General features: G+C 40.2%; 2 protein-coding genes across 2 annotated transcripts; one reads left to right on the plus strand and one right to left on the minus strand.

Moving 5' to 3' along the window:
* Window positions 1-2,763: 2,763 nt before the first annotated feature.
* Window positions 2,764-4,159, plus strand: LOC103715191 (uncharacterized protein At1g05835). The gene is made up of 2 exons (XM_008802741.4): window positions 2,764-3,551; window positions 3,647-4,159. The coding sequence occupies exons 1-2, from the start codon at window positions 3,488-3,490 to the stop codon at window positions 3,952-3,954; spliced, it is 372 nt and encodes a 123-aa protein (XP_008800963.1). The 5' UTR covers window positions 2,764-3,487; the 3' UTR covers window positions 3,955-4,159.
* Window positions 4,160-5,820: 1,661 nt separating this feature from the next.
* On the minus strand, window positions 5,821-9,062 carry LOC103715192 (thioredoxin F-type, chloroplastic-like). The gene is made up of 3 exons (XM_008802742.3): window positions 8,730-9,062; window positions 6,471-6,570; window positions 5,821-6,391 (listed from the first exon to the last, which is right to left on the minus strand). The coding sequence occupies exons 1-3, from the start codon at window positions 8,894-8,896 to the stop codon at window positions 6,257-6,259; spliced, it is 402 nt and encodes a 133-aa protein (XP_008800964.1). The 5' UTR covers window positions 8,897-9,062; the 3' UTR covers window positions 5,821-6,256.
* Between the last annotated feature and the right edge of the window lie 4,108 nt (window positions 9,063-13,170).

Here is a 13,170-nt window from a genome sequence, read left to right on the forward strand (position 1 = left end):
GGCATGCCAGAGAATTACATATATTAGGGATCCCAAAATTGCTAAATATGCTTTTCCTTTAAGCATATCCTTGCTTTATTGCAGAATCGTAGTAAGCCGCAGGCTCGGCAGAGATTGCCCTTGGGCAACGGGGTACAATATGTTTGAATTTTTTTTCTAACTGTGTGCGCCCTGATTGAATTTTTCTATTGCAAGAAAAAAAAGGGGTTCGAAGTTAGATCGATAAAGCCCAGTACAACTTAATGCAATCCATACCTTCTTGGTAATTCCCTTTAGCGTAGTACAAATGGTGTAGGGCTTGTTTTAAAGACAGAGCTACCTGATGAGAGAATCCAAAATAAAATTAACCCTAAAGCTAGATCTCTTACCTGATGAGCTACTTGTAGTTGTTTGTCTTGCCAAGAGCCACCGTATAGAAATTGGAGAGGTAGAGAAAATTCCTAGCTTTGACGTCCTAATTATCGTTCAGTCTCTTTTCTTGTCCATAGTTGCAGGCTATCTTCAAGATTTTATCAGTGGTGGCAATGAATAGCATGTTCTTCTACATATTTGTATGATTTTCTAGTATTCCATTTCGCGTTATTGCTATTATGAATTTTTTTTACAAAATACGATCCATTAATATCAATGTTGTTACTCCAAATGTGTGTTTGTTAACCAGATTTTGATGCAGACCTTGGAGCAAGTTATGGTCGAATATTTTTGGAACATTGTTAGCAAGATATGCTGTACTAGCCCTAATCGGATGGTACAGATATATCATATCGTATCAATTCGATATTGGTATCCAGTACGGAAGATGTATCAACACTCAGTATGTTAAAAAAAAATTATACCATACGGTACTAATATTATACTAATATGGCACCGGTGTAGAGTCCGGAGACAACGAACCTTGATTGTTTATGTTCCTTGTATCGGAAATGCTCCAAATCTTTGGGTTTGGAAGCATGACACAGTGGGCATGGGTGCATCAGGCTTGGCTTACTAGTTTCCATTGCAACCCAGGACTTTGACTTAGCACTCCTCTATTCCGTGGAAGCAGGGAACCTTCAAAACAAAACCCCGTCTCGCTCGAGGGCAGATGTTTTGCATGGAGAGCCTTGCGGAGAAGGTTACCAACTAAAGTATCTTCATACTCCTGGCTCGCTCCAATCGGATTTGAGGGCAGGCATGCTACTTGGCTCTTGTGGGAAAGCCTGAATGGGACATGACAGCAACGGATTCGAGCTATGTCTTTCGTATGAAAGAATAATTGATCGTCTTTTACAACATCAACAACGTAATAGCATCGGGCATAGATCTTAAAGCACTCCAAATTTTTCTTCAATTTACCTGCAAAGATCGCCATTGCGTGATCCAATGGCGGATATTATGAAAGAAAGTGAATCATTCTTTCGCACAAAAGATACAAGCCAAACCTGATAGAAACACTCTAGATTGAGCTCTTATGACCTCACGACAGTGTCTTTTTTCTCCTTGTCTGCTTCACAAAGAGTCAACACTTTGTTAGGCTAGTATAATTATTACTGTAAATGCTTCCACCTTACATGGTTCGAGGTTTGTTGCTCAGACTCGGCCAATCTTGGAAGAACATACTGATGCAATGTGGATTGATCCTCTAAGTTTCCAACTAAGATACAACTTCTGATATTAATTTCCTAGATGCCAGAAGCACTTCGATCCAACAATGGCAAAGCTCCATCACAATGAAAGAATTAGCCCTTGGGGGATGCCTGCTTCGTGGAACTTATTTATAGAGGTGGTAATTTATGATCCAACCTGCCAACCCAATCCGTATTAAGCAAATTTAGATTTAGCATAAGTGGGTCTAGGTCATAAATGGCTTCACTTGTCCTGGTTTAAACTTCTGACCTTTTTAATCCATTGGCTTGTTTAATAATTAATTAAGTCAAGTTGATCCATCTAAGAACTGCTTAACTCGTTTAAAATTTATTTAACCCATATAGGATCTACTCAACCTACATAACTCCTTCGAACCTATTTATTAAACAAGTTACGTGGGCCGGGCTAGGTTACATGTTTAACAAAAAGATTATATTTTGATCTACATTTTTTATCCATTTAATTAAAAAGCCGGGTTCGGGTTTACAGAATTTTGACCCAACCGGCACTCAATCAACCTATATTTGACCCGACCTGACTCAAATGCCACTCTTAGCAACATGGATTGATATGGATGCGGAGAAAAAAAGTGTGTTATACACATGACTTGCTTGCACCCTGAAATCAAATTTTCGCCCTAACCCAGTTGACAGAAACGTTCACATCTAGGTCAAGGGAGACAATATCAACAGTCCACAAGGGCTTCATTGCAACAACCTCTCAGCAAATTGATATTCCAGTTGCCCAAAGGGTATGGAAAACCCTTGACGTTCTTAAGAGACGAACTATTCATGACTTAATATATAGTTAGACATTATCATTCATGGTTTTATATATAGTTATACATTATAATTATTATTGTTACTGTTGCTGTTATTACTATTGTTATTATTATTAGTTAAGGATGGAAGTTTCGAAGTACCTGGGTTAGTCTGAGGTGCGAACTCAGGATATGCACGAGGGAAATCCCAGGGCTAAATTACTCGAGTTGAAATCTTTGAAGTACAGCATCACTCAAAATTCTGTACAAGGCAAGGACCCAGGGCCCTCTGTCTTGATCCCCATAAGCCCCTTCCTTCGGCCTGTACACAAAAATTTAATCAACATGGAGAAAATCTCCAAATTCTCTTGCCCCCAACTTCCAAAGCAGGAGGAGAGGTAAAAACAGGTAACTTTAGGTCATGCTAGAACTAGATGGCAGTTCAAATCACCTATAGAAATTAATCTAATGACATAGCATCAGCCAAGGGAGGGATGGATAATCTTGCTGCTGAGAAGTGACAAAAGCCATGGATTTACAGCTCGGTCCCAGATGCCTAACACTGGGCCACTGAAAGCCAGCAGAACAAACAATAGTAACATCTAAGAGATTGAATCTTAGGTTGTGTCCCAGTGCTCAATGATCTGATTTGATGGTTTAGAAGAAAGAGCAAGTAGAAGTTGGAGTGGAATTACCTGATTGGCAAAGTAAATAATTCTGCTTCACCAAATAGAAAAGATGTGGCAGTGAACAAGCCAGCCATAAGTCTAAAGAAAAGAAAGCAGGAAAACCCCAATAAAGATGCATCCACTTACATGGTACAGTAATGCTATCATATTTATCTCTGCTAAAGCAATTCATTAGTCTCTCAGACTGCAGAGGTATCTTTGCAGGCTCCGCAAAGAGCCTTCCCTCCATGTGAATCAAGATGTTTGGAAGGGAAAAGCTCTCCCCCTCCACATCTTCTCATGAGGTCCTTTAACTTTCCTCACATGTGACTCTCTTTCCCTCTGTCATCTTATATAATGAGGTGCACTGCATGGGGTTGTGGGAACCCATCATCTCTCCAAACACCAACTGCCAGTGTTCACAGAAAAGAAGATGCTCTCCAAGCTCCTCTCTTGGGCTTCTATCCTTGTAGCTCTCTTCCTGATACTCCACCATGGTCTGAAAAGCTAATCCTCACCCAGTTCTTCTGAAAACAAGTTTTGGCAATGCTGGTAGCTCAATTTACTGAAGTCTAATGTTTTTTTTTTGCAGGGTGGGCAGCACGCTGCGAAGCAAACATCCCAATAGTACAGCAGATCCAGGTGGGCTTCAGCAAGCCTCCAAAGTTCATGGTGGTGGTCCAGAACAGCTGCCCGATGTGTCCTGCCATTGATGTGCACTTACAGTGTGCAGCATTCCCTCAGTCCCTTGCGGATCCAAGAGTGTTCAGAGTGGTTGGTTATGATGACTGCGTTGTCGATGGAGGTTTGCCTCTGGCTCCACTGCAGAAGATCTCCTTCAACTACACCCATGAGAGGTTTAGCATGTCCCTCAAGTCCTGGTCCTTCCAGTGCGAGTGACAATGCCCACATGCTCTTCTTCCACTGATCCATCATTGGTTTCGATACACAACACTGGAAAATGTCTTCAGACAGCAGTTGTCTCGTTCTTTAAACTCTGATACTTTCACCAGAACGTAGAATATGGTCCTCAAACATGCCAAGTTGTCCAAAGGCAGTGTGTATTGGAATGATAATGACTATATATTGATAGAGAAATTTCCTTTCTTAAAGGTACATTTGCAAAATAGAACAGAAGATACAAAGTTCTGATATCAAAAAACTGCATGAACAAGGAAGGCAGAAGACACAAATTTTCAGAATTTATATAAGATCCAAGGTGTCAAGAAACAATAAGGTAATCATGTTGCTGATTTGTTAAAAATCCTCTTTTCTCGGTATGAATTTGGGATCTGACAATATTGTAAATATTCTCTTCCCTTTTTCCTTGAATATAGAGGCTTTCATCTGCATAGCCATACCAATATCGATCTTGGAAATGCAACAGTGATAAAACAACCAACTGATTAAGACAGCAAGAAGGTTGTTGGGTAATCATAACCATAATTCATAACAAAAATCTTTTCAAGTTTTTATTCTGCATGCCTTCACTGTTCCATGTAATAGTTGTATGCTACAAAAAAGTAAACAGCTTCCAAGCTGATACCAGGATTAAGGTTCAGGCTGTGCTACCAGATTCAGCAATTTGAGTAAATAATAACACTGCATCCATAACTGAATTGCTGACCTCCTAATACGCACAGTCCAGATGATTAACTTAAGAACTTGCAGGCGTCAAGTAGGCATTTTCATGCAGGCTTTGGCACCCAAACCTGCTAATGATCCTGATTGGGGTTTGGTGCATACAAGTTAATGATTGTTGGGGGAAAACCAAAGTCGTAGTATTGGGGGAAAAAGCCAAGTCATGCCAACCAGGAAGGCGCCCGACCAGAAAGGCGCCCGACCAGAAAGACGCCCAATCAGGGAGGCGCTCGACCAAGGCGCTCGACCAGAAAAGCGCCGACCAAGAAGGCGCCCGACCAGACAGGCGCCCGACCTCACAACACTCAAGCTGGAGGCACCCCGCTGAGCAACTGGCTCGGCTCGGCACCCGTGCCGAGCCCATGCCTTAACCAAATATCCGACCCCCGCCTAATCCTCTAAAGGATCTGACAGTTAGATACCTGACTCCACCGTACTCTGTTACCGTCATCAAGCCATTAAGGCACGTGACTTCTGCAGGCCTTCGGCACGCCCTATCATTAATGCGTGTGACCCCTGCGGGCCTCCAATGCACTCAACCATTAAATGAACACGGCTCAAGATGATCTCCGGATCACTGGACTATCAAAGCGTATGGCTCTCCCTGATCACCGGTTCACTCAGCAATCAATGCACTTGCTATCTACGAACCCCAGGCCCACCACGGCCGGCGGTTCAACCACTCCAACAGGTCTGATCAACCATGACAGTTCGCTGACTCCGGTCTGATCCGGTCTTATTCTCCACAACGCCATTAATGAGCGTGATCGTGCCCAATTATCACGAAAAAGACAATTTACCCTGTCACCTCTCAGGTAACATAATATCCTTCTATAAAAGGGAACCTGGGGGGAAAGGAAAGGGAGAGATACAAGAATAAACATTCTCCTCTTTTACTCCACTCATACACTAGCCCCCCTCTGACTTAAGCATCGGAGGGCCGGTGCCGGAAATCCCGGCCACCGGCTTTCTTGCAGGATTCTCCAGGAGGACGCCACTAGCTGACGCACCGCCACCTACTGTTCCAGCAGCGGAGCTCCTCCCCTCTCGGCTCACGGTCGCCCCCGGATCCAATTTCCAGCAACAATGATCATTTATTTGAAAACAAGCAAATGAAAAGAGGTATTGTTGATTTAAATTATGAAACAAGACCAAATTCTCAATATTGGCTTCCGCTGGCCATTCTGATGATTCATGATAACAGTATGAATTTCCGGGGTCAATGACCTATGATAACAGTATGCTGCAAAATCATGTAAGGAACCTTTCCTTGATTGCTAATCTGGTATTTTGTAGCAACTCAAAAGACAATCTGTTTCACCTTTGATGCCCTGCACAGGTGCTCGTGCATCATACTCTTAATCTGAACATAAATGTAAAATGAGCACATTCTAGTTTAATCAATATCCTTATTATTTGAAGTTTCATTTCCAATTCTTTACAGCCAAGGAACACCCGGTCCAGATGATCCAAGCAATTTTATAGAATTAACTTGATAAAGATTCTTCCAATGCGTACTCATATTTGATTATCTGGAGGGGCCAATTTGAATAAGAAAATGTCAGCTTGACTTCACTGTCTCTGTTGCAGCAACTAAGTCATCAAATTTGGCCCCTCTTACTTCTTTTACAACCTTGCTATCCTTGATAATCTTAAAGGTCGGGACGACCCGTATGTCCAACTCTTTTGCAAGGGCCTGCAAGCAACATAACAAGGATCAAAATGGGGAAGTAAGATAGGAAGCAAAAAAACATTGAAGAGGATTATCGGAATACCTTATTTTCTTGCTTGCAGTCAAGCTTAAGAAATACAACATCAAGGTGCTTCTCAGACAATTCTTGACACTTAGCAGCCATCACCTCACAAGGACCACGCCTTCAACAGAAAGTTTTAATAACCGTAAAACTTAGGAGTCTATAAAAATGTCACCAACTCAAGACTATAAAAATGTCTACAATTCTGCTGAATGCCAGGATGAAATTCAACAGACCATTTATAGACAAATTAAACCAAAAATCAAGACATGCATACAAAAATGGAAAGCAATTACAAAGTGACAATCAATAATTGATTACTGTCACATTGACATTTCCAAATATCAATGCACTCTATGATTGGATGATTTTAGACATTAAAGATCTGCTGTAGCAGACCTGGATGCAGTCAAGTAAGTACACACTGTTAGGACTTGTGATGCCGTATCACCTGATTGATTCAAATTAAAATGAGATGAAGCTGAAAGTCCATTAGTTGTTTAAAGTAAATGCCCTTATAGGCAAATGCAAGTGATTGGTTATTGTCGTAGACTCATATATGTGATTGGAAGATGTTGGTATGAGTATGCAAGAAGAGATTCTTTAAAATTAAAAGGATCCAACATCTAGAGGCATACTGGTCCCTGAACCTCGTACCCAAATCCGTGTAACAAAGACTTGTCATCAAGGAAAGAAAATCATTTGCTACTGCTTTGTTCATAATTTTACTACCTATTCATCTCAATGTTATCATCTTTTCTATGATCATTTTTTGCACTTGAATTCCTTAAGTACTGAATGGTTTTGAACCTTCTCATATTATAGGCCTCACATTATCTTATAAATTTCCTAATTTCTCAAAGGCAAGTGTAGATCACAAGCCACAAGAAAGTTGAAACTACTATCTACTTGGCCTGTGGAAGAGCTCACCTACATCCATCTAGCTATGAGATCCTTGTAGAGCTCACCTATATCAGTGTAGCCAAGAGATCACGACCTATGGGAGTCAGGGTAATCCCTAGAACACTCCTAAAAACCAAGATATGTGCATATGACCATTGAAGCACAAAATTGAATGATCTATACCTTGTAGCCTTGTATAGTGCATTTGATTAGATAAATCCTGCACTTGAAGGTTCCAAGTTCAAGACAAAAGTCACCTAGAAACTATGCGGATGGGAAATTGTCAATGTTGGGTGTAGGTTCAAGTCCGGAAGGTATTTATCATCAAACAGGGCATATAATGCCATCCTATTATTTGCTTTGGCCAAATTCTAAAACAAGAGGGGGATCATTAAAACTTGTTTTAAGACTTTTCTTATTAAACAAGTTTTATTTCTTTTAAATTCCTTTTATTTTTATTATTTATTTTTATTATTTATTTTTATTCTTTATTTTTATCATGTTTACTTATTTTGGCTCGGTCTTTTATCATTCTGAGAGATTTTATCGTGAGCCTAATGTGCTCATATCGACCTCCTGATGCGATGCCAAGTGTGTTTTGGAGTGTTATAGTTGGGGTCTATATAGGTATCTCAACTCTCTCCTTCAGGAGTGTCAAAGAAAAAGGTTTCCCAACCAAAAGACTTTTCTATCTATTGTATACTATCAACAATGTGTTTGTTTGGGTGATTGCTACGCCCACCATTTGGATTGACTTCCTCACTACAGTACACTGTTCAAGGGAGATAGATCATTATATCTTGGGGTAACCACCAGTATCCTGTGCACCTCGAGGGAATGTAATGTTATCAAGGGAAAGTATTTCTAGACGTGAACCAAAGCTTCCCAAGTTTTTCCTTTATTTCTTTCCTACAACTAACATTGTTTAATTTAATTTCCTGTTTAGTTTTATAACAGTAACCACATCCACTCCAGAATATAGCACGACTCGGTTCAACGATCTAAGTCATCCTCATATGGTCATGATGCTTGCCAAGATCAACTAATTGATTCAGAGATCCTCAAAATACAGGAATGGATGACTGATGTTGGTAATTTGTGGCATTTTCTATATGGCATTGCAATTTGCGAAGGATAGATTGTTCATCTTAAATTGTTCTTTCATATACTCATGTAACCAAATCTTTAATCTTGTACACATGCAAGTCACTAGTTCATCTCTTCTCAATATCCTGGAAAATGTAAGATAACTTACTTGCCTAGCAAAATTCTAACTACTAAGCTAAAATGAAACCAAAACAGTACTTTCCACCAAACCGATGGAAAAAAAAAAGTCGAAATCAGAAACGACAGAGGGGAAGAAGCGAGGGATCCTACCATTGGGTATACATGTCAAGAATGACGATCTCGGAGCTGGAGGCATTCACGAGGGGGTAGAAGGTGTCCTTGTTCACCTCCGTCACCTGCCCGACGACCGGAGCCGCCATCTCCAGGCTTGACGAGCTCACCACCACCGCCCTGCCCCCTCGCTGGGTGGCGTCCATCGAAAACCACGAGGCGGGCAACCCCGTAGCCCTCCGATTGGCCCCATGGAAGGCCGGATTCAGACAAAGAGACGAAGTAGATGGAGGAGGAGAGGATCGAAGAGAGAGATCCGGAGAGCCACGAGCGCACAAGAAAGAACCATGGATGGGGGCAAAAGCAAGAGTAGAAGGGGAAATGAAATAACGGAATTACCAGCATGGGAAGGAGGGGGGGTGTTTTGGTAATTTAGACGGTAGAGAAGACGTGACAGAAGCATAATCCACTCAGATGAAATCCTTAGAATAATGAACTGCATAGGAGGCCACTCAATCTGCTGCCTTATTATCTTCTCTATAGATCTGAAAGACCCGATGAAAGATGCATTTATATAGCAGATCGTGAATGTCGTAGAGCAGTCGCAGTCTCCATCAACGCCTTTGGTTTTTTGGATCCCCTTGGATCAAGGTAATACATTCAGAAAAGTATTGTTACTGTAATTCAAATCTCTCCAATCCAGATGGCAAATAAGCAAGAAACTGATGCGACCACCACCAACTTAATATCTGGATTAGATTGATTCTAATCGGCTAAATTTCTCAATAAAACTTTCCCCAATTTCTAAAGACATGAGAATTAAATCATTCTATTTTATTAAACTCTTAATTTCTTCTTATTGTTCTTCTGATCAGATCTTGAAATAGATTTTGTTTTTTGATTTTATTGGGTACATCCATACTCGTCTAGTATGATCTACCCATCTTAGCAAGTATTACAAATGCCCTGTTTAGTGGGAAAAAATGCGCACTTTGTTATGCACTGTTATTGAATATGGGCCTTGCACTTTATTAAAGCATAATTAGTGGAGCGATGTTGGGAAAAATGAAGGCCCTGTTTGGATATCAGGACACAATCTCCCATGGTAGTAGGCATGTTGATAGAAATAAAATAGGAAAAAAAAGGAGATTTGATGTCTAAAATTTAGGGATACAATAAGTTACTTTTTTAGTTGAATGTAGCATCCAACAAGAGCAGTGCTATAAAAAGTCTGTTATGTTTCATGGCCAATCATACAGGATCGATATTATAGAACTCTACGACAAATCTTTATCTATTATCAAATATTTTGTTTGCTGATTCCGACAAATATATATACACTCTGATTTACAAAAAAAAAAAAAAGAGTTTGTTATGTGGAACAGTAGGGTTGGTATTTGTGCAGAGGTTTATCAATCAAACGAAGTGGATTGGTTAGGCATAGGCTATGCATAATTTTAAGGGTTAAGGGGTTAAAATTAAGGCTCCCGAGCTAATTCCCAGCTAATGCCTTTTATCAGCTATTGGGCCTTATTTGGTCTACCAGCCTCTAATTTCTTGGAGCACTTTGGAAGTGTTTATAGTACCACATATGCCATATATCTTACCTAATATTTATGGTAGATGTTTTACATGATAAGAAACAAATAGTAGTGGTTCGCTTGGTGGGTAAACAGTTACTTAATAGCTGCTTGCAATCATGCACCATTTGAAGTTTTTATTTTGTTTGGTGGGGCGCCAGTTTGAAGCTCAAAGCTTATTTTTTTGGTACAGGAATTTTTTTCCTGAACATAAAAAGCTATGTCAACTCTAAGATCCAGTTTGGTTGGTGGATAGTAGAAATAAAGATGACTTGGAGTTATCCATGGTGGGTGCAGATCAGGAAGGATAAGTGACAACAGCATGAAATTGTCAATTGGGACAAAGATTGTTATCCCCAGTAATGATCGCACGGAAGCAGTGACATCTGGGCTATGGTCAACTGGGACCATCTACTGCTCCATGACATCTGGGCTATAGTGAGGGAGGAGGGGCCTTCTAGACTAAGCATGTTTTTTGAGAAGCCAATGGAGCTGCGGATTGGATGGCTGCTTACGTGGTCAGTCACTCCGGAAGTACCCTATAGGCTAGTGTTGGTAAGGTGCCCCAGGCACTTTAAGGCATTTTGTTTTCTGACTCTATTGGGTGTATTCATACTCGTCAGGTATGAATCCACCTGCTCTAGCAAGAAAAAAAAAACCGCACGGAAGCTAAAGTTGCCTTTTGGATCTTTTGCGAGGATTGGGATAGAAAGAGGATGTTTCTTTATTAAATTGGATAAGTTTGTCCTTCCAGTTCTCATTGGAATAGAGAAATGTTCGGGGATGAGTGGGGATAAGGTGTTATTGGAAGGAAACATTTTGGCTCATCAATGGATGCAGAACGCTGAGGAGATAATCTAACCTTTGTGAGGGTATCCAGCCATATCTTCTCAAGTGGTTACATGCACAGAGGTGTTACTATCTTACTTGAAGCAGCGGCACCATACAAAGCATGCCTACATGCATTATTTGCACAACTATCTAGCTAAGAATGAGGGTGTAGTTGCAGGTTGGTAGCTTTCATATGGTTAAATGTCACGGATTTAAAGCAAGATGACATCGGTTCCCTAGTTGTAGGTACTTTTTGATCTTTTGGTAATTCTAGTTTATTTTAGAAAAAATTATTTGAACACCCTTTCAATTTAAAACCGATTTTATTCAGTACTTCTCGAGTTTAAAAAATTTCAAAATTATCCACAAAGTTAGTTAAGTGATTTCATATGATTCTACCGTTCATCTTCATCTATATGGACCTACAGAATTCTATCATATGATGGTCTCATGAAACTTTTATACCTAAAGTACTTTTGTGATGAGAGGAGGGATCGAGATGAGGGATGAGGACGGTGGTAGGATTTATACAGGAGGAGGAGGAGGAGGAGGTATTAAAAGAGAAAGAGATGGTGGGAGTAGATGGAGCTCGAGAAGGATCGGGTTAGATAGAGAGAAGTGATGGACATGAGAAATAAGGACGGCCGCGAGATTTGGAGAGGAGAAAAAGGTGATAGTGAGGGAGTGAGGAGAGATGAGATGAGGAGAAAAGAGGGCATTATTTGATAAATAAGTCATTTCAGTAAGAGCAAATTATTATCCTTTAAGATAGCAGCTTAATAGCGTTGGGTACTAAATGAAGCTCGGAATCATATTAAACCACTTAACTAACTTTAAAGACTACTTTGAAACTTTTTAAATTCAAAAGGTGCTAGATAAAACTAGCTCTAAATTGAGGGAGTATCTAAGTAAAAAAAAATTTAATTTTAAGAGGCACCTTTTAGTATTGTTCCACCCTGATTTAGCTCTGGTTTTGTCTTAAGCATCTTTTTTTTAATCTTTTCAGGCCTTGCACATCAATTGTTGTACTGTTTCTCCATTGCACTTTTATTCTCTTAAGTTAGGGTGCGGCAAAAAATGCCCTCATGAATATCAGCATCATGAACCAGAATTTATATTAGCTGCCTGTCGGTGCACATCTTAAAATCAACATCCCTCCTAGCTTCCAACACATGCACAAGAGAAAGGTAAAAATGTGATGTGTACCATCTACAAGAAAGCATTCTTCTTCACAAGCCTTAAAAGTATACCTTGGATTTTTACAATCCATTAAATGAAATGGTCCCCCTCTCTAACCTGACCATCCAATCCCTGTTGCATTCGCCTTCATCAAGCTATGTTCAGTATCCATGGATTACATCCATTAATTGGTCGCAACAATTTGCCCTCTTTGCCATGGTCTCTAACTCAATACAAATTCTAGAAAACCTGCTCTCACTGCAATAACCTTCTTGCACATCAAATAACTGCAAAACATGCCGTAGTCCATGCTTGACAGATTTGAGACCTTCAATCTGACAATTTTACTCCACAAGAGTCAGCTTCCTCAGAAGAATAGGTCATGTGCACTAAGACATTTTCATATAAAATGAATCAAAATTTAATTGCCAAATATTCTAGTCTCCACCAATCCACACTGATGACCAGAGAGAAGGCAGCTTTAAAAGCCTAGTCATCAAAGAGCCAACACACACCGCATAAACCTAACAGCAGAACAAACATCTACTTATTTAACTGCACAAGTTTTTGGATTTTTTTTTTTGAAATATTAAATCCACTTCTACCATATTAGATGTTCTGCTTGAAGCTTTGGATGATCAAGTTGCTTGCTCCCTGGTGAAGACCATGCAATGAAACATCAGTGTCTCACTTAGGAACTCACTGTCAGAGAATTGACTGAAGCAATCTACACCACAGGTGCCCATTTCTGCTGCCCACAAAAAAAATTCTAGCATCCATCGTAGTTCCACCGATCTTCTAAGCTGTATTCTGAAGCAAACATCCAAACATCAATTGAAGTCAGAACTGCTGCAAGATAACTTCCAGATAGCTACAATGCCACAAGAATT

Source organism: Phoenix dactylifera, chromosome 7, assembly GCF_009389715.1.
Source record: "Phoenix dactylifera cultivar Barhee BC4 chromosome 7, palm_55x_up_171113_PBpolish2nd_filt_p, whole genome shotgun sequence".
Lineage (NCBI taxonomy): Eukaryota > Viridiplantae > Streptophyta > Magnoliopsida > Arecales > Arecaceae > Phoenix > Phoenix dactylifera.

Excerpts from the sequence above, each read along its gene's own strand:
- LOC103715191 (XM_008802741.4), top strand. The coding sequence starts at position 3,488 with ATGCTCTCCAAGCTCCTCTCTTGGGCTTCTATCCTTGTAGCTCTCTTC. Across the intron at positions 3,552-3,646 it reads CTTCCTGATACTCCACCATG|GGTGGGCAGCACGCTGCGAA; the intron begins GTCTGAAAAGCT and ends TTTTTTTTGCAG.
- LOC103715192 (XM_008802742.3), bottom strand. The coding sequence starts at position 8,896 with ATGGACGCCACCCAGCGAGGGGGCAGGGCGGTGGTGGTGAGCTCGTCA. Across the intron at positions 6,571-8,729 it reads CTTGACATGTATACCCAATG|GCGTGGTCCTTGTGAGGTGA; the intron begins GTAGGATCCCTC and ends TTTCTGTTGAAG. Across the intron at positions 6,392-6,470 it reads ACTGCAAGCAAGAAAATAAG|GCCCTTGCAAAAGAGTTGGA; the intron begins GTATTCCGATAA and ends TGTTGCTTGCAG.